We start from the raw sequence: 27,382 nt of genomic DNA on the forward strand, positions 1-27,382 counted from the left end.
TCCGGTTGAATAATTGAATCAGACCACTGGTTGATGGGAGTGGTTGATCAGATGCTTTAGGTTGTCATTGACCCGATGAGATGGTGAAGGGTTTCAAACTAGGATGGCAAATGACAGATTGGTGGTGGACCGGTTTGATTGGTTCTTAATTGGAGATGCATCTAAAGACTAAACCTGAAAGTGGACATGGGTTAGACCGGTTGGGTTATAATACCATAGGGGCAAGAGATCACTACCAAGTAGCATGGCCCCTGCACCAGCGTAGGAACCAATGAGAGCAGGCACATGGGCATCAATATGAATGAGATGTTTTTTTTTATTTCACAAGTGACAGGGCAGTAACGTCGCATGCTCATATGTCTGGCCCAGAACCAGGCTTGAGAAAACCATGCTATATATTCATCAAAGATCATCAAATGTAAAATCAAAGCTCCAATTGGATCTTTCTACTTACAATACTAATTACATTTTACTAAAACCCAATAAACCCCACAAGTAGAGTTATAATCTCTTTCTTTTTGTTTCCCCCCTATTTAAATTCTTTTTGCTTGATCTATCTGGCATTGGAATACCTGGGTAATTCCACATCTTCTTTCTCTTCAGTCTGATCTCCTAATCCCAACTCATTTTCTCTGTTTATCTGATCCATCTCTTTCTCCTTCCCCCATAGAACAGAATAGAGTCCCACAACTATCAGTACAGACCCTAAAGCACTGGAAACAACAAAACTGTGAGTTCAAATGTCTAATCACAAGGAACTAAGAAGAAACAGGTAAAGATGAACAAACCTTCCCAAATATAATTTCTCGCTCAGTATTGCCCAACCCATTATGCCAACAATGACAAGCAATAGAGGGCTGAACATGGAAACATAGAGAGGACCTCTCTTTTCTATACACCATGACATGAGGCAAATAGCAATTCCAGATCCCATGCCTCCCTGAAGATGATCAAGAAAATCTGAGAATGGAATTGATATAGGAGAAATAAGAAAATTAAAACAGAGGTGATAGCTTCAGGTTATGTGTTAAGCTTACACAGTATAAAGCTGCAATAAGTCTAACATTGGATTTTAAAGACCATCCAGAGATACTGTGTTCCACACATACTGCAATGACTCCACACTGAATGCTTGCCATGAAAGACATTAATGCTGTGCTTGAGTATGGAGCCGCGAATCCCTTGCTCACTTTAGCCTAAAATTTATTCCACAAGAGAAAACCCAGAAGGATTAGGAGAGAAACCATGGTCAGCAATCTCTTGTTGTTGTTGTTGTTGTTGTTGTTGTTGTGTGTGTGTGTGACATAAAGGCCAAGCAAATCAACTGCTACTAGGGTGTCAATCTGTCAGTTTGGTCCAGTTTCGGTCAGGTTGAATCGGTTTTTTGGTCGCTTTTGATTTAGTCCGATTCGGTTTTGAGGTTTTTATAACAACTAATGGATACACACAAACACACCCAAAAAAAAACTGTTTCTCGTCGATGTTTTGGGTTTTTTGTTGGGTTTGGTTCAGTTTCGGTCAGTCCAGTTGGTTTTTTCTATCGTTTTTATATTTAAAAAAAAAAAACCCAAATTGAAGCAGAACCGGTAAGCGTTTGGTTCGATTTTTCTGTCGGTCTGACCGGTTTGGGATGGAATTTGACAACCCTAAGTGCTACAATTTGAATAATATAGTGTATTAAGTAAAAGAAATGAAGAAGATGGTTGAAATCATCCTTACTTGGATTATAAACCATAGTGACCAAGCAATGCAGCTTGCAACTACAAGCAAGGGCCCCAAGAACAAGTTGGATTCACTGCTAGAATCACTCTGATGCATCTTCTCAGCATATTTCCAATGGATGCTTGATTCCACCATAGGGATAAGCTTTCCTTTGTAAAATGACATAAACATGGCACCACCAACACATAATATTGTTCCCAATACCTTAGCCTGCCCTGATCTTCTCTTCATCTCCATTTTCTCCAATCTTCAAAACCATGACATCCAATATTACACAACGAGGTTTAAAAGCATGGAATTGGGATTCGAATCAGTCCCTGACCGATACCAAATTGGGCTGGATCGATCAGGATCGGATCCCGATTCTTAGATCACTGATTTCACAACACCTCAATTGAGAAATTTATGAAGAAACTCAAAAAATATTAGACAAGTAAAAGAAGAATAGAATTACCCAAAGGGGATGGCTATGATGAAGGTGATTGCTGGTACCAAATTGTTCAATGCACATGTGATTGTTGGTGTAGAATATTTGAGTCCAAGAAAATAAAGGAACTGGTTCAGGGTCGCCCTGCACACACACACACACACACACACACACAGACTATATAGTCCAATCCATAAGAATAGAGTTGAAATAAACATTAGGAAAATGGAACTCACCCAAATATGGAGCTTAGGAAAATCTGACAAAGAATTTGAAAGGTGATCCTTGGTCTGGTTTCCCTATGTAATAAACATGCAAAGTAAGTGAAGGGAAATATTTGCATATCTTGTAAAATATATTTCATTTTATAAGGATATATTTGTGTTTTCCTAGCAACCAAACATAAAAAATTATTCTTTTCTAGAACAGAAGGGCTCACATCAATTGCTATAACTTTGGGTTTAAACCCCCACTCCCCCAAAAAAAAAAAAAAAATTTGCTATAACGTTGGGGTGCTACTTTGCTTTGTTCCTCTGGGCCCATAACAAGCTGGGCTGAGTTGGGCTTTACTCAATTCCTTAAATTCAATCATTTACTCTACCTTGTATTTGGATACCCTTCCGTGTGAGTCCATGTATTATCCCCTCGGTGATCCACATACCCGTATTGGTGGTCCATAATTTTTAGTGTTCTATTCATGCCACTTGACAAGTTCCTTTGGGGTTGAAACGTGATATATCGGAATAAGGATCGTCCAGAATACTTTACTTTACAGAAAGACGTACTTAGTGCACAAGGCTCCTACCATGCGGGATATGCGGAGAATCATGACTGATTGACTGTTTTCAAATTGAGGTAAGCTCAAGTTCATGTATGAGCATGTTTACCAACACTAATAAAAACTGATTCAGTTTTCCATGACCATCATTTAAGAAGGCTCATTGAGGTGAAAGAAATTTCTGGAGGCATTGGAAAATGGTGATCACCTCACCTTATCAACTTCATGGGTAGGAGAAGTAAATATAGAGTGATATTTCACTCAAAATCTATTTACATAAACACCCTTAGATACCTTTTTCTGCCATGTAATTTGATGGCAGTGGAAGTTGAATTTCTCTGACCCATAAAACCTGCAAAATGTTAGAAAGAGATCGAAGCCTAGAGAGGTTGTTCATGAAATATTGATTCTTTTCTTCTTCTTTTGATCTTTGTACTTGTACAGTAGTTGTAGTAGAGGAAGAAAGAGCAAGAGTTGGGAATGTATTAAAGAATGAAAATGATATATATAGATCGGTCTAATAATATTAAAGGAGAATGTTCTCTGTGCCGCAGCGTAGGCTGTGCCCAGACACATGGGTCTGCCACTCAGAAAGGTAGGATGGTCATTACACCCACTCCATGTGCTTGGTCGCAACCTTCGTTGCGGCATAGAGAACAGCGCCCCTAAGATTAATAAGAAAAGAGAGAAAATATATATTAGAAGATTCGTACCTCTCCAAGAAATAAGCGAATGGTGATATGATAAGAGCTCCGAAAATCTGTCGATAAGCAACAAGGACAAAAGGGTTCATGCCACCGTCAAAGGCAAGCTTTGATATCAGATTCATTCCTGCAAAACCAAACTGAACCACTATCATGGCCAAACAGGGTAAATATATCAACTCTCTCCCCATCTTCTTCTTTATTGTGGTCTTCTCCTCAAAAGTCAAAGAGAGAGAGAGAGAGAGAGAAGAAGCTGTAGTTACATAGAAGTACAGAGGGGACCAAAGAATGATATATAGGCGAAGCTTATGCTGCAGGGAAGCTGGTGCTTATTGCTAGAGCTGTTATAGAAAGAGAGAGAGGAATAGGGAGGGGGGGGGGGGGTTAGAGGTGACGTGCAAGTAGAACAATTAAAGCATGGTTGAAGTAACAGAAAGTTCCAATATTTCCATATCGCTTTTCGAAGCTTTTCTATGAAACCGTCAGATTTCTTTCACCACCTGGGCTTCCGCCTTCCGCATGAAGACCTTCAAGCCTTCTGCCATCACTCCTCTTTCTCTCTCTCTCTCAACCTTGGTTCGTAATCTTGTATCGGATCGGATCGGATCGATCTCGGTCAAGGTTGATCCCGAGATTAGATTGATCCGTCCAGATTTTATTGGATCAGATAATTCGGTTGGATCGGCAGATATGATCCAATATTTATCATTTTTTTGAATTTTCGATCAATTTGTTTTGATTTTTAATATTTTTGACTGATTTAATAAAACCCGGTTATTTTTTATTGATCGAAATCGGTATCAACCATGAGCCCATGACCGATCCCAGAGACCGATACTTGAATTTTGAACCTTGCTGCCACATTCTTCTCTCTCTCTTTTTGCTGTTGTTGTCATGAGTGTGATATCCCACCAAACCCACTCATATTTTTTTCTGTTTTCTCGGAAAAAATTTGTTAGTGATAGTGTAAGACTGTAACGTACTCTTATGTTACGGGGTACCCTTTTATAGGTTCCAATATTCACGCCAAGGTCGACGAATCAAGTAAAACATGAAACTTACTTGATTAATCACTTGACGATGATGATCTGTATGGGTCTAGATGTGTACTATTAATGAATTAAATGACCTTTCAAACTACATTAATTAATTTCAGAGAGTCTAGACCAGGTAGCATTTATGCAATTCTGACTCATTTTAAATGGTTTCCCTTACTTTACATTTAATAGTTTCATTGTTTCAGATTCTCTGCAAATAGAAGTTAGCATTGATGACCTTTCCTGTAAGTGTTGAGTTGCATTGCTAAGTTTTGCATATTTTGAAAGATCTACAGTTGAGAATTGAGAACCCAATTGAATCTGGGTCCCTCGGATTAAAATTCTCTGTAGTGCATCGATCTGGCGGTGCATTGCAGTGTAGGTTTGAGAGCTCAACATGGTCTTCCAACTGTGCAAGATCCATTGACCCTTTTTTTTCTTTCTATTTTTCTTCTCAAGCTTGGCACTTCGTTGGATGTCGCACCGATCCACGTGTTAAGCTACCAAGCCCGCACTGCAATGCACCGCCAGATCAGTGCAATGCAGAGGATTTTTTTTCCCTCTCTAAACTACCCATTATCATCTATTCTATATTTGTATAAAAAATTGAGAATTCAATTTTACACACACACCCATATATATTTGGGATTTCGCATTTAGTATTAAGCTTAATATGATATGGGGTTAGCTGACTTGACAGTGACAAGAAGTGGACCTCAATTGAATCATAGGCTTGAGGAGGTGGAAGTGGAGGTGGTGGTGGTGGCGTCTAAGGGTGCTTGAGCGCGGCTTGCTTTTTGATCGCTTGCGAAGAAAACCCCTAACCTAGGTTGGGCTAACGCGCGCTCCTATCCTAGAAGGTGGTGGTTGTGGTGGATGATGAGTTTGGGTTTAGTTATTTAAAGCTTCGACGAGACTAGCACGGAAGAAATATAGATAATTAGATATTGCTCGTCGTTGAAACAAGAAACCCTCAAATAATTTAAGGGCATCCAAAGTCCATACAATATAGAAAAAACACGTTCCATCATAATATCTTAGTGCATGTTTGGTTTCAATTAATTCTCAACTTTAGCCATGAAGTAGAATACAATGTTTGGCTCCAATTCTCAAGACCATTTCTTCTTGGGACTATCTAAATTGCACCTTTATAGGTGTATTTAGATCTTGCCAATTTCTTTTAATTGTCTCTTGGTCTTATTTTTAAAAGCTCTTTAAATTAAAAGTAAAAAATAGTTTTCCAAAATAATTTGAAATCATTATCGAAAGTTATTCCTTATCTTGCACATTTTTTCAGGTATAATTGTAAAATAGCAAGAGCTTCATTGAAAAAAAAAATGTATTATATTAAGATAAAAAAATAAGGTTACAAAGTATTTGACACCTTAAGGGATATTAATAAGAAAATCCCTTCTTAACTTAGGTCAAAATTGAGAATTGACCTCCAATTCTAAGGCACACAAGAAAGCAAGCTCATGGGGGAAAGAGGTTTTTATCGTCAACCAAAGGAGAGGAGATGAATTGGAGAGGCAATAGTGCATCTAAACAAAATTCTGCTAAAATTGTAATTTTAAGAATCCTGCTGAATTGATAGAATTAAAAAACATATATAGAAATAGATTCAAATCTGCCCTTGAGATGTCAGCTTCCTTTTCCCCCATTCCCTATTGAAAATAGGGAAAGATAACACTACCTGGTCGCGTGCAGCACCCAATCCCTGTGCCTAGACACAGGGTCGTGCAAAATGATCGACATACCCCATGGAAAGAAGGATATCCCTGAGGGGTGTGATGGTCATTTTACGCAGCCTTGTGTCTGGACAGAGGGATTGCGTGCCACAGGCAACCAAGTAACGTTCTTTCTCCCTTAAATATAAATAACAAATTTTCAAAAATTAGTAAAATCAATTGGATTAGTATGCGTCAATTCAGGCCGAAGATTTTTCCTCTAATGGCTCAACTAAGGGTGAGGATAGTTTGTCATTGGTGTTAAACCAACACCAACCATGAAGTAATCACGACAAGCAAACCCTAGATGCTAAGCAATGACCTTAGATGGGTGAACCATCCTCTATAGGTGGAGGAAAACTTTATCCTTCTGATGGGGGAGGGGAGGTCCTGTTCATGTCAAGGCTGATGACCCAATTAATTTTGGGTTATTCAGGTTAGACTTCATCCTTCTGATGGGGAGGGGACGGGAGGTCCTGTTCATGTCAAGGTTGAATGACCCAATTAATTTTGGGTCATGTTGAGGTTGGGTGCTTTAGACCCAAACCAAGCCGAACACGACCTGACCCGACCCATTGCCACCCCGAGCTCTCACACAAGATCATGACATAGTACTCATGCTGGTAACCAAGAAATAGTTTTCTCTGTCCAAAATCAGCTTGGTTCAGCAAATGCTGTTTCTTGTTATATCTATTGGATGGACCAAGGATATGTTCTTAACCCATCCATATTCCATTATATGGATGGCACACCAAAGTTTCAGCTTAGACAGAAAATGCCTCGGCAAATTAGTACTACCAAAAGAATTCATTCACCACAAAGGAGTGCATGGACATACATGGGAGGATAAATGATTGAATTAAAATCTTACATATCCATACCGTTCGAGATTTCATGATCAAATTGCCATATCATCTTTCAATGTGATACAACTAGGTATGTCGTCCACATCATGAAATGTGAGCAAGCCAAACACAAATCTTTTTCCATTCTTGGATTCTAAAGGCAGGCCGCCCACCGATATTTTTTACGATTGTTGAATTCTAAAACATACTACAGATTAAGAGATGGTTGTTTGTCGCTGTGCTAATTTCCACTCAGCCAATCATTCTGGCAGGACTCATCAGGGCCTCATGGTGGGTCTTGATCTGCTGAACATGAAACAAATAGGGAATTACATGGAAGAGTCACCGACACAAACCAAATAAGAAATCCTTCTAAATCCTCTTACAATATTATGGTTTATATTTCACAGTTTCATCCTACCATTGTTATCTTGACTCTTTCTGTTTCCAGGTAAAAAACATAAGAAAGGAAAACATTCAGGTAGAATTAGTTTAAGAAAAAACTTCAAATTTTCTCTTTTACGTGGTTCTTGATGGGAAACAAACGGAGCCTTAAGCCTCTATATAATCAAAAGTGACTCCATCTAATAATATAATGCTAGGTACAAATTTTGGAAATTCTCTCTTAACACCTCCCCCCCCCTCTTTTCCAACAAGAAACATCTCACACTCTCTCCTGAGAAAGAAATAAGATAAACTAATCCTTTTCTTTACAACAAAGTGTCTGCCCTCCACCCTAACCCCACAAATCCTTCTGACTCACTTTCCTAAATTCCCCAACTCCTCCCCCTCCCCCCCCCCCCTAATTATAATTTTACAACTATTTTTCTCTTTTATGGGAGTTTTCATCAGTAGTTAGTTCGCCGTCGTAATTACTGCACCCAATTGCTGGAATCATTTAACATAGGTATACATAACAATGATAAATATATTTTCCTGATTGATTCATACAGTTACCTTTCTGACATTCCACTCTTATTCAACACCGCAGTCTGGCTACAGAACCCAAACACCCCACCCCCCGAGTTTAGGAACAACATGACTAAATAAAGCTCTAGCAAATAGATTACCAGAGCTTGATTCCATTCAGAAGGAGAATATGTAAAGTGATTAACATTCCGATTAAGGTCAAATACATGTTTTCTACATATATAGTAATTGGGGAAGAAAATAGAAGGGTTTTAATTTTTCTTTTATTTTTTAGACAGCTTTGCCATACATTTATTTATAACGAAGTAGTTGAGATTTAAAGATACAGCACAGAATACTTTCACTCCGAGAACTATAGGATTTAGAGTTGATCATCAGGAGTGGATTAGATGTTAGTCTTACAAAACTGAAGTCACAGACTCGCATCTCAATTACTTGTCATGGAAGAGATCATTTCAGAACGCCCACCAGTCATCCTCTCTGCCTCTTCACCACGCTGACCTGAATTTCAGTGAGATAATACTTTAAGCAAATACGGAATAAGAACAATGCCAGATTGGAATATATAAAAATAACTACTAAATGGATAACTTCCCCTCAAGATGGAAGAAAACATACCTGTGCGAACTCTTATTATATCTGAAATGGGCATCACTGCACACATGATGAAAAACTCATAAAAATTTTGACCCATTAATTCCTAACTATTTGAAGACATAAAGAATAAACTTCAGTAACAATGTCAATTTATAAGGAGAGATTATGACACGATAATAATTAGTTTCCTACATCTATATCAGGCCATAATTATTCATTTAAACATAGAAAGGCCTGAGCATGCATTGATGGGTTCCTGCAGATGGTCTATAATCTATGAATGAACAGAAGAGAAAGGTAAGTAAAAAAATTTGCTTATAAACATCTCTATGAGAACAACTTTGGCCAATCAAATGACTAAAGTTTTCAGTGATAGATAAGCTGGTACAACCAAACCTGAGCATGTTCTGAGCCAGAAGATTGATTTCACAGCAGATGCACAGGATGCACATATATGAGGGATTCAGACATCTGGAGAGCCTTCAAGGCTATGATTTCAGAAGGAAAGGTTTTTTTTTTTTTAAAAGCAGCAATGCCTTGCCATTTGTTAATTGGTTTCATTTTCTTTTCTTTACATGTGTATGGTTGTCAGAGTTGGCCATGGAGAAGCTCAGAAAATTTGGTATTGAATCAATTATCACACAGTTCACACCTGGTGCATCTTGAACAAAATCTATGGAGAATGTAAAGATGGCCTGAAAATTTGTAAACCCAAATTATGGAGGTGAACTAGGTTTTGGAAAAACTGAGTAGATGAATAAACCTCAACTTTTGATTTTAACTTAGTAATTAACTAATAATCATAATTCTTTGTGGACTAAGGTTTTAAAATCTACATACTTTCCTAATGCTTTGCTATTTTAAGTTGGCAGGAAAAAATGGCAGTTCTTAGGTTGTCAGGGTATCTTTCAATCTATTCTATTCTGAAAGGAAAGTTCTTGCTGGGTTTTTTGGGAATGGTTTGTCCATTATTCAATTAATGCTTGTTTGGATTCTTGGCCTCTTGGGTACCATCTTCACAAAATATATCTTAAAACTGCAACACAAAAGGTGTACCCTTGCCTCTTCAATGCTCATTGATGCAGTTTAAACTGCTAGATCACTTGTTTATGGGTTATTTGCTGTATTGGGTCCTAATTAAAAAGTGGGGGTGAAGTTAGTACACAGTATTAGTAGTAAAGTTATTGAGTTAGATTAGGATATTTAATAGCTTTTAAGAGTTCTATTTTGAGTCTATTAACTTTAAGTATAAGAGAGTGACTAGGAGTCCTTTTATGAGCCAGTTTAGGAAAATTAAAAGATTATATATATGGGTAAAAAGAGTATAAATATGTGTATAACCCCAATCAATTGAATATGATTTGAATAATATAATTAAGTTTATTTTGAGAGTTTTTGAGCTGTTGAGCTCTGCAAACGTGGGTGAAGGCTCTTCTTCTGGCCTAATGCTTTCTTTTACTATTCTTCTTCTTGTTTGGTCTTTCTACAATCAGGTGATATCTCCTACTGCTGTTCATCACATTCTTCTCAATCTTTTCTTTCTTCCTGAATCTTTTGTTTCCTATTTCCTCCCTTCTACTCGACACACAAGACATAATTCTGTTTGTTTATTGCTTCTAATCTTTCTAGTCTGAATTTCTGAAATCTGTTTGCATAAACTTTAATGAGTTTCTGATACCCTATTCTCTAAATATCTGTTGCTGCTTCTTGAGAATTCTGATTGGTATTGCTATTCAAGTTCTGTTATTAGTTTTCCTAGTAGTAAAATGACTTCTAAATAAATCTGTGATCTGTTATCAGAATTCCACTAAGTTTTGGAGGTCCAAGATGTTGGAAGTATGTCCATTAAACCCGGATTTTTTATATTTAATGTTAAATTCATTTATTAAGCACAATTATTGGGGGGCTATGGCTGTCCTTAGATTTTCACTTAAAATTGTTCACAATTAAGGATACGACCGGACATTCTATTTATATGGTCGTTACACTATGTACTCTGAGGAATGGAAATTCCAAGATGCAAGTGTGAGTGCACATACGGTGTATGCATTGAACTGGATCACACGAGAGTTTTGCATGTGTCACTGCTAGTTGATGAGAAACAAGATTCTTGTTTGTAAAATTCAATTGGTCCCTTGACCTAAGAGATCCTTGTCGTTGCGGTTACACATCATGGATTTTGGCGTGCCAATGGTTGATGTCTCCTTGACTATATATTGGTGTATTGGACCAATGGTGCTTGATCGTGAACAAGTGAGACGCTCAACACGGAATCCACTATCCTACTAGGGAATATTGAGGAGAGAGAGAATGTCTATGTATGACTGGATGAAAATCCGGATCCGCTAGCAGTTTTGTAAAGTGTTTACAAACATTATTAATAAATAATATAAGTTTTCAAAAAAAATTGTAAACACTTTACAAAACTGCTAGTGGATTAATAATGTTATTTTATTAAACAATTTGAAAAATGTTTTGGTACAATCACTGAGACCAAATCTCTGTACTAGCAAGTCTGATGGATTGGAATTTGTGATGCAAACCCGAGGGGGTAATTAAGCAAGCTAAGATTGAATCTGGAAGAGGGTTCTTATCTGAATCTGGTTTGAGTGGGTTATGGGTAGGTATGATGGAGGTTGATGGAGGGTGGCTGCAGGGAATGGATGATGGAGATGATGAGGATGATGATAGTTGTAGATGAAGATATATAGGTGGCTGCCTAAAGTCCCACTAGTTGCCCAACTGTCGGAGTCCCACCGAGGTCACGATCAAAGGAGTCCCACCTTGATCCCACTCTCACAAGCAAAAGAGTTCTCAAAGAGAGTTTTTCTTATTTTTAATTCATAGTTGCCAAGAGAGGCTCCCATGGTTTCTCTTTATATAGGGAGAGGGAGGCTAAAAGCCCACCTTAATTACATCAAAGACAATAAATGATAATTAGGAATTCCACAACAAAGATATAACTAGGGACTATTAGACTTCTATCTAGAACATGAAAGGACTCTTAAATAAACCTAGGAAATATGAAAAGAATAACTACTAGTCCTAGGAATAAGAAAAGGCTCATAATCATGCCTTGGAATTCAAAAAGACAAGTACTAAAAACTAGGAGATATACTCCGTGGTGTCAGCCCTCTGGCCATATATTGGATCCTATACCTTCCCCTGTTAGACCGGTTTTACGGGTGTGCTGGCGCTGTCCATATCTGGTATCAGAGCCAGGGCGGCCCGGGGTGATGTCATCGCGGCTATCTCGTGCGTAACGAGTTTAGTCCCACATCGCTCTGTGGTGTCAGCCCTCTGGCCATATATTGGATCCTATACCTTCCCCTATTAGACCGGTTTTACGGGTGTGCTGGCGCAGTCCATATCTGGTATCAGAGCCAGGGCAGCCCGGGGTGATGTCATCGCGGCTATCTCGTGCGTAGTGCTGTTCTGAGACTTTGAATTGTCCACTGCGATATCCACAAACTTTTCTGGACTTGTCAGGGGCTTCTTCCATGAGGATTGCACCCCATTGGGTGTCACTTGCATCAGATTGGAGAATAAGGAGACCAATAGATGGTATCTGCAAGGTGGGTAGTGACTGTGCCATAGTTTTAAGAGACTGAATAGCTTGGGTATGAATTTGAGACCACGGTGGAGGATCCTTCTTGAGAAGTCGATGAAGAGAGCTGGTGTACTGAATCTGTCTTGGTAGGAACTCAGTCATGTAGTTGACAATGCCAAGGAATTGCTGCAATTGTTGCTTTGTGAGAGGACCATCAGAAAATTGGAGAGACTTTCCAATATGGGTTGTTGGTTCGAATGGACAGCACTAGGATTTAGGTCAATTCCTAAGGTTTGGGTTGGATATTGGGAAAGGGGTTTATAGGGTATTAATGGGCAGGTCTAGTGGGTTATTTTGGTATAAAGAAGTTAGGGTTTGGATGAGTTACAAAATTCTGCAATTTAGGGCAGAATTAGATTTAGGGTTTTAGGGTTCTAATGGATCTATGGATTAATGGAAGGGGTGATAATAGGAGTAGATGGAGCTTAGGTTAGAGGATTAGAAGAAGAAGGTTAAATGCTGAATTAATAAACTACTTACTTGAAAGATTAAATCTTCAATGGTAGCAGCTTTGAAGAACTAGAAGACGGAGAAAAGACCTCCCGATCTACAAGATGCAAGAAGTCGATCGGAGTCCACCAATCCCTTCACCTTGATATTACACACAAGGCAACCTTGATATTACTCACAAGGCACATTCACGATGGAGCAAAGGCAGCAAGCATAAAGCTGAGTTTTATTAATCAAAATTCGTATGTAATGCTGGCCTCCCTTACAAACTTATATAGAAGACTCAAAAATAGACTTAGACACTAAAAAGGAATGGCCTAACCTTATCCCTAACCTATTAGGTAACTTAAACCAACTAGGAAACTAAAATACTAAAAAAAATAGACTATTATCAATGGCTGGACTTATAGAGTCCTAATCCAGCCCAACTTACATCACATGACCACTTAACCAAGTCACATGATCACTTAAATTGAACCAATTGGATGCAACCAATTTGAACCGGTTCAATTAAAAATCATAAAAATAAACTAAGTATTGGGCTAATCCCGTATGCAACCTATATACCCATATTTTAGGCTCATAAAAGTGGCCTATTACATTAGAAACCCATGGGATCAAAGGCCCAACATGTATGTAACTCAACCCTAGACTTATTCCCAATGAAACAAGCCCTATTTGGTGATGAATCTACATCATTAAACTTTCCTTTGTCAATGGTGACTCCTAAGAAATCAACCTTAGAGACTGCAATTTCCATTTTGCTGGGGGAAAGCATGATGCCGAACTGGAGGGTGATGTCGAGGAACTGTTGAAGAAGCTGGTAGTGTGCCGCTTCTGTCTCAGAGAACAGAAGAATATTATCAATGTAAATGAGCACCTGAGACTGGATGGATTCATAGATCCTGAGCATGGCTTTCTGAAACAGAGATGGTGCAACCTTGAGACCGAACGGCATGACTGTCCACTGGAAATGGTATCCTGGAATGCAAAATCTTGTCTTAGCACGGTCATCTCGATGGATTCCGAGCTGCCAAAATCCTGCCTTGAGGTCAAACTTGCTGAAGATGGTTGCCTTGGATAGCTGGAGAAGAATTGCTGGATGAGTGGGTAACGGAAACTTGTCATCGGCCAAAAAGGCGTTGAGGTTCTGGTAATTGATAACCAGTCTGAGTTTTCCACGAGTCTGTTCAGCACTCTTGTTGACATAGAAAGCTTCGCATGCCCAAGGGGAAGAGGTGTGCTCAATGAGATTCTGGGCTTGGAGAAGTGCAACTTCTTGACGAGCTAATGCGAGATGATCAGGCTTCATTCCTGAATGACTTGCCTTGGTGGGATTGGCATCTTCATTTTTCTTGAAAGGAAGACGAATGAAGAACTGTGGGTTCTGCCATAATGGATGGTCACACTTTGTGAGGAACTCAATATGAGAGTTGGCACTGCACTGGGAGAGCAACTGCTGCTTAATATCTGCAAGAGGAGTTGTTAGTAAAAGATTTCTAACATTTGTCCAGGGGAGAAAGTGTTGTTTATGGCTAAAACCATGGATGCTCCATCGGAGATGGGGGAGACGACAAAGGAGGTCGAATCCAATAAGAGCATCACGACCAGGGAGAGAGGAGCCTAACACTGTATGGCTGAGGGTAAGGGTTGGAAAAATCTTAAAATGGACAGGGCCGTTGGAGATAAGGTCAACCGAGAAGGTCTTTCCATCAGCAGCAGTGAAATACTGCTTATGGGGTTTCCAATAGTAAGAGGGGAGAACATGGGGAGCAAGGATGGTCATTGAACAACCTGTGTCAAAATAACCTATAACCTTGATCGGGCGATCCCAAGTAGTGGCTGAGATGTACAAAGGAGCCTGAGGAAGTGGGGTTTTGGTAACGGGTAACATGGGTGTAGAAAGGGGATGAGAATGGGGGATCTCTAGGGATGATTGGGTAGATGGGGTCAAATCCATCGGACTCAGTATCAGAACGGGAATCGGAATCATCATCATAGTTTTCTACAGCGAATAACAGATCCGGGGAGAACTCATCATCAATAGAATACAGGGATTCTATGTCCGCATCCTTGTCATCCTGTATAGAGAACTGAGTCAGCATGTGCATGAGCTTGGCCTTCTTCTGATCAGGACAATCTTTTGCAAAATGTCCAGTTTTTCCACAAGCATAGCATTTGGTAGAAGTTTTGCCACGGAACTTCTTCCGCTTAAAATACTTGTACTTCTGAGAAGAAGAACGGTGCTGGCGTTTCTTGAAATTTCGGTGCTTGGAGTGGTGCTTGCTGGCAGTATGAGGTTGAGTGTTGTACTTGGAGAAATGAGATTTCTTCTTTGGGGGACACGTGCAGTTGTTCTCCTTGCACTTGATCTTGAGATAGGATGTATTGCAAGCATCGGTGATCTTATGGGTAGTTTTCTCCCATTGTTTGAAGAATTGTTGCTAATCACACAATTTCTGGAGAGCACCCAAAATTTCTTGATAAAGCCGACCAATAGGGGCTTGGTCCAGGCGGAGTCCTAGATGCTGCAGAGATTTCAAAGCATCTTTTCCTAATGGTTCAGGGAAAGAGTTAAGGAACACCTACTTCATATTAGGATCATCAAGGCCGCCAAGGATGTAGAATCTGTCAAGCATCCTGGTGTAGTATTTGGCAAGATCGGCCTTTTGGAAGGAGCAACACTTCATTTGGAAGTATTCCTCCCGGGCTTTGATTCTACTGTTTTCAATGGGACCGATCATTTCATTATAGAGTTGGGCTATGAAAACATCAATCGGGACTTGAGTCCATTGAAGTTGCCTATATCCTCCGAGGGCCATAAACCATTCACGAAGAGTGCCATGAGTCCGAGCAAGGAACTTTGTAATAACACTTGCATCTATAGTCCCTTCGTGAAGCAGTTCTGCCGTCAACCAAGCATGAAATTCGGAGATCTTATCAGGCCATTTGTGAAAAGGAATGCCGTCAAAAGTGAATAGCTGCTTTAGATCCTGATTTGCAAATGGGTGAGTGGCCGGAGGAGGTTGTTGCGGTGGTGGCCGCTGCTGTGCATCAGCATGAACTGATCCATGGTCACTTTCACTATCCACGATAGGCTCAGTGACTCCTGTATTGGCTCCAGTGTTACCAGGGTCTTGAGTGCCGATCCGGGTTTGAAAGATTGGTGGAGGAGGCTCATCATAGGATTCATACGAGCTTGAGGTATCTGAGAAGTTATCCTTGGTGAGAGTGAGGACAGGGATGGGATCCTGGATGGTAAGTTGGGTAAGGTAAGTGCTCAAGGTATTTGGGTTTTGGGCAGAAGGAAGTATGGCATAGGCTGTTTTGGGGGTAGAAGGTTTAGTGGTAGGAGGAAGGGTCAAAGGAGGAACCCATGGAACAAATGGCGGGGGGCCTAGTGGGGTGTAACCAGGGATGGTCTGAAAGGTAGGCTGTGAGGGGGTGAGATAGGATGGTGGCAGAGAAACAATAGGTGGCTGGGATAGCTGGAACCTCTTTGGTTTCGGGTTTTTGTTTTTGTGAGAAGCAAGGTTTCTCTGTTGTTCCTGGAGTTCTTTGAACATTGCAATGGGAAAAGTGTGAGGGATATCTGGGGAAGGATGAGGGGTTGCAAACGCTTCAGTGAAAAAGGGGTAGCTATAGGAGGGTGGACTTGGTGGTTGTGGAGGTATTGGTGCCTGGGCATATCTCAACTGATCTTCAAGCTGCCTTTTCTCTTTTTCTCGTACAGAGATAAGAGCAGACGCGTAAGCGATGTCTTTTACTGTGGTAGCAATGTGCAGCAATTCTTGATGAAGAGTTTCAATCCTTGTCTTGAGGTATCTCACGTCAATTTCATTTTGTTGAAGTGCAAGGGTATGATGCTCTTGGTATGAGACCAACTTTTGCAAGTATTGGTTTTGGACCAAGGCATTTTCTGCTTGCCAATTAAGCTGGGCTTCAACAGAAGAATTGACTGGCATCTATCCAAGGTTGTCAACAACATTCGGCGGAGTTGTTTTCCACCGATGGCGACGTCTGTCTGCATCTTCATAATCTGCAGTAGTAGGAAAGTTCCTACTGATGCCTTCTAAACCAGTAGCCATGAAGCAGGGGATTGGCTGCTGTTGGACTTGTTGCTACCAAAGCATAAGTGGCGGTGATGGAGGAGGAGGCGGTGGTGCCGGAGGTAGATCTGGCTTGCATGCAGGCGGAGCCAGTGCCTGAAAAGGAGGCTCTGGAGAAGCTGGTGAGCAGCACCCTAAGGAACAGGGTTTGCTGGAGCCATATTCGACAATCTGGTAACGGCCTCGATCTTCACCTAGAGGTCCGACATTAGGACAACCAGCTTGATATCTTTGCCAGAGAGGGTCAGGGCCTTTCTTTTTCTTCTTCTTGGCCTTTGCTGGTCGGGGAAAATCAAGCTCATCGTCTGTATGGTTGCAGTCAGAGCAAGTACAGACATCGAACCATGTGTGGCCAGTTGGTCCGGAGAACTGGTAGATTGGTGCACCAGAGCTGTCAAATGCCTCGATAGGGACATGAGGTAACCTTTCAGGGAGATCTTGAGGGTAGATAGGAACAGCCGTGCAGAAATCAGCTGGCCTTGGGTAGGTCACCATGGTTCTGCCATCATCCAAATTCTTGTAGATTGGGTTTGTGGCAGTGATGGGAGGGGTAGCAGCAGGGGTATTATGAGTAGACTCATATGCAGTGATCCATGACTCAGGGATCAGCTTGATCAGCTCAGCACGACTAATCTGACGGGGTACATGAGTAACTGTAGGGATCCGGTCTTCTCCGATCTGGACAAATAACGCTGAATCGTTGCTGGAAAAACAAGTGTTAAGATTCATGGCGTGATTCTGGAGTCTGTAGCAGATTTGGTAATGGAGAGTCGCTGCTATGGCTGATTCTTTCTGAGGGGCACCAGTGAGTTGAACGAGAAATTGCCAGGCATCTGGAAGATTAGGATCTTGGAGAGAAACATTATAGTTGGGGTACACTGTGTAGAAGACAGTGCCATCGTTCAAGGTGGTCTGGACATCAGTGATCGTAGCATGTGGGAAACTTCTGAACCGGGTGTCAAGGAGGTTGAGTCGCATGGCTATGGGTAATCCTTTCCGTCCATGAAAAGTGGCCGTGATCTTTACAGCACCAAGATGAAGGTGGGTGTAACCTAGGGCGATCCATTGGCGGATGAGATCTGGGCTGATCTCAACTGGGAAGTACTGTCCTTTGCCGCTGGCAGTGATCTGGTTCTGTGACAATGGAGGTGCCTGGACATATTCCTTCAGAACAGGGGTCTTCTTAGGAGAAAGGATAGTCCGAAATCTTTTAGAAACGGAGGTTGAGGCCTTAGGAAAAACATCATAAGGGTTGATGATTGGGAAGTTCGCCGGGTGGATTTGCTGCTCAGCAGGAGTGTAGCTGAGTTCATAGAGGTAGTCGACCTTTGTTGCATGTGAGCTAGGGAGAGAGACACTAGACGAAGGAGGTTGGAGAGCCATAATTCTTATAGAGAGGGAGTATCTTATCCACAAGAGATGCCCATTGTATAGATTCAGATATGGGATAGCTGCCGGAACAGTTATCGTGGTGGTAGAAACAAGAATATACCAATACTCAGGCTGAAAGTAATCCGAGCGTGCCGAGATTTATAGCGGTCACTGCCTGCAACCCACACCTTGCTCAAGGAACTGTTATCTGCCTGAGTACTGAGACATTACTTGGACACCACCTGCTATCAAACCTTTCTGATGCAGAGGATCCGCCAAAAGCGGCAACTGCAGAGCATACTCGGCTTGGAAGAGGAGCAGTTCACACCATATCAAAAATATACACAAAGAGCAGAGCTCAGGGAATAAGACACAATGAAAAGCTTAGCTAAACATGGCTTTGATACTAGATATGGACCGCGCCAGCACACCCGTAAAACCGGTCTAACAGGGGAAGGTCTAGGATCCATTATATGGCCAGAGGGCTGACACCACAGAGCGATGTGGGACTAAACTCGTTACGCACGAGATAGCCGCGATATTAGACTTCTACCTAGAAACATGAAAGGACTCTTAAATAAACCTAGGAAATATGAAAAGACTCTTTGAACTACATAACAGAATTTGTTGAAGTTGTTGCCATGTGGACCCCACTTCCAAAGAGCACGCAAGGGCTAGACCTTGGGCTGGGCCAGCAGTACAATGATGTCCTGCATCAGTTTGGCAGTAACAAAATTGCATGCTGATATTGTTTAATTGAAGGACTAATATGCAATTAATCGGATTAATTTGCAAATATCTACTATTTTGGGGAGTTAATGGTATTAACATATTTAATGTACATCATTATAATAAGTTAATAACAATAAATTAGATTAATGGATATTATAAGATATTTGGATTAGGTAAGATACCCAATGGGATTCTACCTCTTCCCTCTTTTGTAGCAAACAAGGATGCTTGTCATTGAAGGAATTGACAAGGACACTTGTCATTGAAGGGAACCACCTCTATATAGACACAATATGGGTTTGAGAATCCCAAGGACACACCAACAAGGAAACCCATTCTAAGTGGGTATCCAAAGTTATATAAGAAGGAAGGGGAGAGGGAGGTTATGATTTGGCCATTCCCACTCTCCCCTGCCATGAATTCTCTCTCTCTCCTCCTCCTCCTCCTCTCTGGTTAGTGAAACTTAGGGTTTTGGAAACCCTGAAGGTGAGAGTGTCAATGTGTTTTCCCAACAAACGCAAAAGGCCGCGTACGAGTTCCTTGGATTGCTTGAGTGTAGAAGAGCTAAGATCACGTGGAGGAACTACACTTGCAGTTCTCAAGTAACCCATTTCTTCCCCCCCCCCCCCCCCCCCCAAAAAAAAAAAAAAAAAACTTTTGTATGGTACATTTAGCATGCAAGAGGATATCGGTCCAATTCTCTGCGGCATTGGGCATTTCCCACCACCAAAAGGCAGTTCAGATATGGACCAAATTCTGGTAGAGCCATAGAGGTATGGAGAACAAACCAGCAAATTTCGAAAGGAGTACAACAGTCAGATTCAAAGATATGAGAAACCTTCTTGAACTAGGAAAGTGGAACCCAAAATAGATACCATATCCAGAATTAGTAACTACCAAAATAGTAGCTACCAGATTTAGATAGAAGAGATTAGGAACTGAATCTGAAATTAGAAACGGAAGACAGAAATAGAAAGTAGGTTCAGAAATCAGAATTAGAAACAAGATTTTAGAAACTGATGGAAAACAGAAACTGTAGTTGCTCAGCAAACAGAATCAGAAATCAAGTAACACTACAGTTCCAGGAAACTGGACTTTCAGATTCCAAAACAGAAACCGGGTTTCAGATATCGATAGGCAGAAGTATAGTTTTGAAATTTGAAAACCGAACCAACTAGAACCAGGATATACTAACTGAAGGAAACAGAACAGTGACTGAAGAAGATCAAACAGAAAGCTATCCAGCAGAATACTATAACATGCAAAGCCAAAACAGATTAAGAAAGTGCAAACTTACTGGCCACAGGGAAGAAGAAAAGTGCAGAAATTTACGTGAATCAATAGGGCTAGAAGAAGAGAAAAGAAGATTGATATAATCAGGAATCCCACCAGCACTGTAACCTGGAATCGACCAGGGCTTCCACCGTGTCCCACAGCTGAGCAAGGCTCTGAATCTCACAGAACTAAAAAGCAGAAGCTTTGTTGAATCTCAAAAATCGTGCGTTTGTGTAGCCCCTTCCCTTTATTTATAGAATTGGGAAATTAAAGGATTAGGAAACTTCTCCATGCACAGGCCAAAGGAGAAATCTATTACAATAGAACTTTGATAATATAAATTCATGAAAATAGAAACAAAACGGGAATGGAATTTATAGCAGCTATTCCAGCCTTAACAAGCAACATACAAACAGGGAAATAAAGGCAATAGAAGGTTCTACAAGGAACCAGATTGTGAAATCTCAGACCAAGTTTTGGACCAGAAAACTGGTCCAAATCAAGAATCGCAGGGTTAGGAATGGCCCTGGTTTTCAAGCTGCTGCAAGCCCTTTCTTCCTCTAATTTTTCAGCATGTATCGGTCTATTGCATCAATAAGTTTCCTTATCTTAGCCCTTTCTTCCTTTAATTTTTCAGCATGTATCTGTCTATTGCATCAATAAGTTTCCTAATCTTTATTTTGAAAGTTTCTAACATTCCCAGAAAGTTGAACTTCCAATTGAATTTCCCAAAGTCTACACTAATGTCACAAAGGATTCCTTTGTAAAACTTACACCACTTAAAAAAAAGGGCAAAAGTCTCCACGCCAACAATGTGGGATGCTATCCCAAGCCTTCTCACATCCTGAGCACGAGGGCCCAGCACTGATTCTTTCTCTCCTCTCTAACAATGTGGGATGCTTTCCCATGCCTTCTTACATCTTGAGCATGAAGGCTCAACATTGACACTCTCTCTCCAACCTAACAATGTGGGATGCTTTCCCATGCCTTCTCGCATCTTGAGCATGAGGGCTCAACACTGACACTCTCTCTCCTCCCTAACAATGTGGGATGTTTTCCCATGCCTTCACACATCCTGAGCATGAGGGCTCAACACTGACAGTCTCTCTCCTCCCTAACAATGTGGAATGCTTTCCCATGCCTTCTCACATCCTGAGCATATGGGTTCACACTGACACTCTCTCTCCTCCCTGACAATGTGAGGCCCCTGTTAATGAAACCATTTCCCATGTCGTGATTTGTATGGCATGGGAGATTCCCCCACACTGCCGGCATGGCTCTCCCCAAGAAAAATTATCACACTTACATCTCCTGAAGAACTAGGGTCCCTGGGTGGAAATCCACAGCAAGAAAATATAACATGGGGAAGTTGTGTGATAGTTAAAAATTAAATATATTAAATCATAAAAAAGGTCGCAAGGAAAAGGCAATAACTAATAAATCCCCATGATATCTCCAAAAAGTTTAGTTCAAGGGGCATAATAGAAAAATAAAAAAAAAGGAGAGAAAAAGGGGGGGAGAAAATACAAGGTCAAAGCATCAAGCTAGATGCAAAAGAATGCCAACATAAAGTGAGCATCATAGGATTGTGGCCTGTCTACAACTGGGAAGTTCCAATATCTAGTACTCAAACATAGTTATTCACAAAAATAAGTTACATTCTTACAAAATATCTTGCCATCCCCAATTTCTCCAGTTCTTGCCTCCTCAATTATCTTGTCAATTACTTCTTCAACCTAAGATGAAATCACATGAAGTTACAAGTTACAACATAAGATTAGATGAGGGAATAACTAATAGAAAGAAAGCCACTAGACTTCACATGGTAACATACAAGTAGAGAATCCAAACTATTTTCTAGTCATAATGAAGCTTGAAATATGACTATATGATGTCATCATACCTGCTCTTTGCTAACCACAACTTCCATTTTTACTTTAGTTACAAAATTGTCTTCGTAAAATTCAGAACCTACAGGGTTACAGTTGAGAATTAGATTAAAAATAAATAAAGATAGCATAGGCAACTAAACCAACACGTTACGGACCCCGGTGGTGCACTAATTTCAAATCTCGTATGTATCAAAGAAAGAAAAAAAAAGGAGCAAGAATGCCAAGAAAAACCAATTATTGATCCAAGGGAGGAAGGCCATTTTTCCCTCTGGGGGGAGAGGTAAAAATGGGCAAAACTGTGAGATTTCCTGAATAAAGTTTGTCTTAGAAAATAAAAACCAGTTAAAATAGGGTAAAGGTTTTTGAAGGTGGATTGTTTAAATCTTTTGGACGACGTGGCCAATCCAAACCCTCCAACAGCTGATGGTAACATGGATTAGCCACTTGTTCAGTGGCCCCTGTGTATCTTCGCTACATTACCCACCATGTATTAAAATTCTCCTCTTCACCTTGTAACAGCAGTTACTGAGGTTTCAAATTCCTGGTGACAAAACACGCTAGAAAAGAGGACTTTCTTTTGCAAGGTTCAAAATGACATTGGCCTCGGACTAACCAGATGAGAAGAAGATGATGTGCCATAGAATGGAGTACACCATGTCATCACCTAAGTTGCCATATAAAAAATTATGTTGTCTATATCTCCCCACCAGGTGACCTCTAGGACCATACGAATATCAAGTCAAATAACCAAAGATTCATCAACTCCTACTTTTAATACCCTTCCACTTCTTATCCTAATAATAAAACACTAAAAAATAGCATTGAAGAAGAAAGATCAACTGTTTCCAATTACTAAAACCAGTTTGGATATTGCACTAGGTCTTCTGCATATCCACATAGCTTTAGCGTTATTCCACGACTGCTAGTCTAAAACAACAACAAAGTTGGGGGCAAATCCAGCTATTTCCAAACTAGAATAAAATTCTTTAATAAATCTCCTTTGACAATGATAAAGCAAAAATATTATCAAATGATTACCTCACTCAGTCCAAATTCTGAACAGATTATTGCAAGCCCCAATATTATCCATATGCATGTACTTTAATTGCATAGGCTGCAACTTTTTCTGTACTTATGGACAACCAAAAAGCAATAGGAGGGGAACAAAAAAATAACTACAGAAAGGAAAGAGTACAAATCCAGTTCAAATTTATTGATGAAATTGAAAATTATAGCATTTGATGAAAAAAAAAAAAGTAAATTACTCTAACCTCCCCTGATCTTTCTGACAATTCAGAGAACCTCCCCTGCATTCTGACAATTACTCAAACCTCCCCTACTTTTCAAACTTGGTTTCACTTAGCCCCAATCCATTAACGGTGTTAGTAAAAAACCTGCTGTGATCAAAATGCCCTTAAACCTTTCCCTTTCTTCTTCTTCATCTTCCTCCTGCAAACCCACCTGCCCCCACCCCTCTGCAACCCATCCATACAGGCCGCACCCCCACTCTCCTCTTATTTTTCTTCTCTTTTTTTTTTTTTCAGCAACCTCACCCGCCCTCACCCCTCTACAGATCAGAGAGCCACCATTAATATTGCTTTGGCATTTCAGCCTCTTGGCACAGAAAAAATCATAGTTCAAAAATCATCACATTAATTGCTTATGAAATATGCAAAACTAGAGAGTGGCCATCACCAATTCACCATATAGGAAGGTGAGGGTTCTTTTGGACATCTTCAATCATTCCCAAAACTACGGGTCTTCTCAAAGAAATTGCATTGCTAGTCCGTTACATTTTTTACTCCTTCCAGATTCAGCTGAGGTTCTCAAATTATCAATTTTTCTTTTCTAGTAATCAAGTTCTCAGTATTGGAGTTCTATAATCTTCCATGCTTAGACCTTAGTTCTAACCCCTGCAACTATGGGAATCTGTTGAAATCCTAGAAATTTGAATCAGGAAGAAGCAAATGTAGGAATTTTTTATTTAATAAACTTGGGGATTTTGTTACCAGAGAAATTTCATTGATTTTCTGCAATTTTAGTGATTCAAAGAAGGAAACAATGTCAAAAATAAAGATGAAAAGTTAAACCATGGTGATTCAGAAAAGGGTTGCAAAATTTGTCAGAACGGTATGGGGTGATTCATCCAATTCGATTCCGATTCCTCAAACCATTTGTAGATTGACTCTGCTTCGGCTGTGTTCATCCAATGACACCTCTGGTAGCCTCCAAGGGCCTGACCCGTTAGGAATGTCTTGTTGCAAATTTTGCAGCGATGGAGCGACTGGATCGGGGTTGCAGAGGGGTGAGAGCAGGAGAGTTTGCACGAAGAAGAAAGGGAAAGGGTGTAAGGGCAATAGGGTAACTTCCTAAAGGGAAAATAGGTATAATTTCAGGTTTCTTAGGTTTTTCAAATTTCCGTTAACTAGCGTTAAAATTCCAACAGACTGGGGTTAAGTGAAGCCAAGTTTGAAAAGTAGGAGAGGTCTAAGTAATTGTCAGAAATGCAGGGGAGGTTCCGTGAATTGTCAAAAAGGTCAGGGGAGTTCTGAATAATTTACTCAAAAAAAAAAAACAACAAAAAGGGAATTTAACTCATTAGAATGAAATTCCCAACTGGAGCAGCCGACAAAATGAGGTATGTTTAAATTTGGCCTGCCCATCTAAAAGAAATGGAATCATCAATTCACCCAAAAGATCAGGACTCACCAGCATGCCTTTCCGTTGACCCACCCTGAGCCCCAAATCCCCGAACATCAGAAACTGTAACACCACGTATACCCATCTTCAATAGAGCCTACAATTTTCGAAGAGAAAACAATTTAAGCATCCTTTTAAATCAAAAAGAAATCAGACAACCATTCAAACCATTAAATATCACATTCAGCTATATGTTTTTCTTTCCTTTTCCTTCATCAGTTATTACAGAGATACAAAGCAGTTCTCTGTTATGGAGTTCCAATTTTGATTACAGATTCTTTAACTTTTGAATACATGGACAGTAGGGGAATCGTATATTATTTGTAGAGAAGAATGATTAATTAATGTTTTAGGCTCCTTGTGCATAGAAATTGAGTGAAAATAACCAAGAGTGAAATATAATGAACAACCCTTTTTTCCCACTTTACTTCGAACCAAATGCTCCATCAATAACTTTCTTTTTTTCCTTTTTTTACTGCACTGCACTAATAAAAAAAATTTGTTTCACTTCATCTCTAACTAAACAGGGCCATAAGAAAAAAAATTAACACCTGGACTCAGCAATCTTGGAAGTGAAACCAGATGTTTTGAAATAATGACATTATGAATTCATTCTTCTAAGATGTCATCATTGCGGAGATTTCAAAATCAACAAAATTAAATGACACTCTTAAATACCAAAGGATGCCACAACCCTTAATAGATTTCTCTATGAAATTTACTAGTCAGTTGGCTGAACATTTAGATCAAGAGTTAGAGAGTTACACGTGGTTAGTGCATTTTAGTGGGCTTCTTGATCTTGCTAAGAATCATCTCCACCACATATCTTTGCTCCAAATGATAGTACAATGCACCATTGGCGCTTTAAATGCACTTTTGTGACGAGGACTCCTCCCTACCTGACTTTCTCAGATGCGAAGTAAGCAGTTGTCCGGTATCTGCATTGAATCACTAATATCCCTTTTTTCCATATCTCATACAATGCAATTACCAAACTTCCAAGGAGAAACTAAACATGACAAGGATTGGAGATGTTCCTTCATCATCACCAACTCACACTCCCTTGCCATGTGGTCAACATGGATAGATGAGGGTGGGTCCATGTGAGAAACAACCCCACCCATCTCACATGTCAAATTTCAGACGAAAACAAGCATGGTAAACAGTTATAAGTGTGTAAAGTTTCAAAAAAAATACAATAATGTCATTTCATTGGGACGGAATTTAGTGGGATTTCAATTTCTGTTCACTTAACTCACTTTAAGGCACTTGCGCTACTTCTTCTGGCTGAAACTTGACCTGTGAGATGTGTGTGGGATCCTCCATCATGTGGCTGCCACTCATTGCCACACGGCTAGGTGGTGCCGTGGTTATGATGACAATGGCACCAAACCTTGTTACATCTAACACCCCAAAACATTAGTTCAGAAAACTTACTTCATGAACTCATGAATCCATGACTCAATTTACAGACTTTTTGTATTCCAAACTGATTTCTGTAACTTCTCCTCCTGTTATCCTTTCTCCCCTGCCTTAGATAACGTGATATTTTAGTTGAATTATGTTATAGTTAGCTCTGGTCGCATGTCTTTCAAATATTTTAAGCTCATGAGATTATCAGGGAAAAATAGAAACGCTCACATATAATTCAATGACTACACAATCAAGGATGCCTCTGTTCTTACCGAGGAAACTTGCGGAATGCGCCACGATCTGAGTTGTCCCAAATTCATCAGCAGAAAAGGAAGGAAAACAAAACTAGTTAATGGACATGAGATGTTCCACTAGAATAACCCAAGTTAGCCATGCTTCCAGGGGGGGGGGGGGGAACTTCATTTGCCGTAATAAGGACACGTAGCCCATCTCTAATTAACAGAAAATATGGGGGAGAGGGGAAGGTGAAAACATAAATAAGCTTATACAGTCACCTCAGAATAGCTTCAATCTTGTAGAACTTTGCTTCAGGTGTAAAATCTACGAGCAACCCATCAGAGAAGCATCAGAACTATGCCCATATCAAATTTCACAAACAAAATGAAAACCCATAAGGGTAACTGCGACAACTGAGAAAAAAAAAAGGTACCTGGGGAGCTCTGAGCTCTTATTACAGGGGAAATAGTAGGAGAGTATCTCGCGTTCTTTGTCCTCACGCTGCTTAATGGAACTTGGGAAATTTTCAGTTCGGGACGCACCAGCCTCGGATTGATAAGAGGAGATTCTCTGAGATGAGAGCTCAGAGGGCTGAGGGAGCCCGATCTCGCCATTACAGCCATGCTTGATTGCTTGAAGTTGAAGGGTTCACCGCTTAATGTAAGCAGCAACAGTTCCAGGGAATCTCCTATGCTTAATAATACCGGCCGCGCAGTCAGTTTTATTTATAGGACTCGGCTCCTGTCTACCACCTTGCCCGGGGTGCACGTGCAACGTCCGACACAATGAAGCGTGAAAAGACCGCAATAAATATTTCGTGACCCAT

The 27,382-nt window shown here is 40.3% G+C and overlaps 2 protein-coding genes across 2 annotated transcripts; both read right to left on the bottom strand.

Annotated features, from left to right (window-relative positions):
* Nucleotides 1-553: 553 nt before the first annotated feature.
* LOC122672559 (WAT1-related protein At1g09380-like) lies at nt 554-17,213 on the bottom strand. The gene is made up of 8 exons (XM_043870021.1): nt 17,189-17,213; nt 3,641-3,825; nt 2,386-2,448; nt 2,177-2,293; nt 1,720-1,969; nt 1,038-1,196; nt 789-940; nt 554-713 (listed from the first exon to the last, which is right to left on the bottom strand). The coding sequence occupies exons 2-8, from the start codon at nt 3,820-3,822 to the stop codon at nt 554-556; spliced, it is 1,083 nt and encodes a 360-aa protein (XP_043725956.1). The 5' UTR covers nt 3,823-3,825; nt 17,189-17,213.
* LOC122670928 (nitrogen regulatory protein P-II homolog) lies at nt 8,536-27,189 on the bottom strand. Its single transcript, XM_043867970.1, has 8 exons — nt 26,990-27,189; nt 26,835-26,880; nt 26,592-26,619; nt 24,916-25,003; nt 22,218-22,285; nt 21,981-22,050; nt 8,789-8,824; nt 8,536-8,671 (listed from the first exon to the last, which is right to left on the bottom strand). The coding sequence occupies exons 1-8, from the start codon at nt 27,177-27,179 to the stop codon at nt 8,598-8,600; spliced, it is 600 nt and encodes a 199-aa protein (XP_043723905.1). The 5' UTR covers nt 27,180-27,189; the 3' UTR covers nt 8,536-8,597.
* Between the last annotated feature and the right edge of the window lie 193 nt (nt 27,190-27,382).

The sequence above is a fragment of the Telopea speciosissima genome, chromosome 8 (assembly GCF_018873765.1).
Source record: "Telopea speciosissima isolate NSW1024214 ecotype Mountain lineage chromosome 8, Tspe_v1, whole genome shotgun sequence".
NCBI classification, from domain to species: Eukaryota; Viridiplantae; Streptophyta; class Magnoliopsida; order Proteales; family Proteaceae; genus Telopea; species Telopea speciosissima.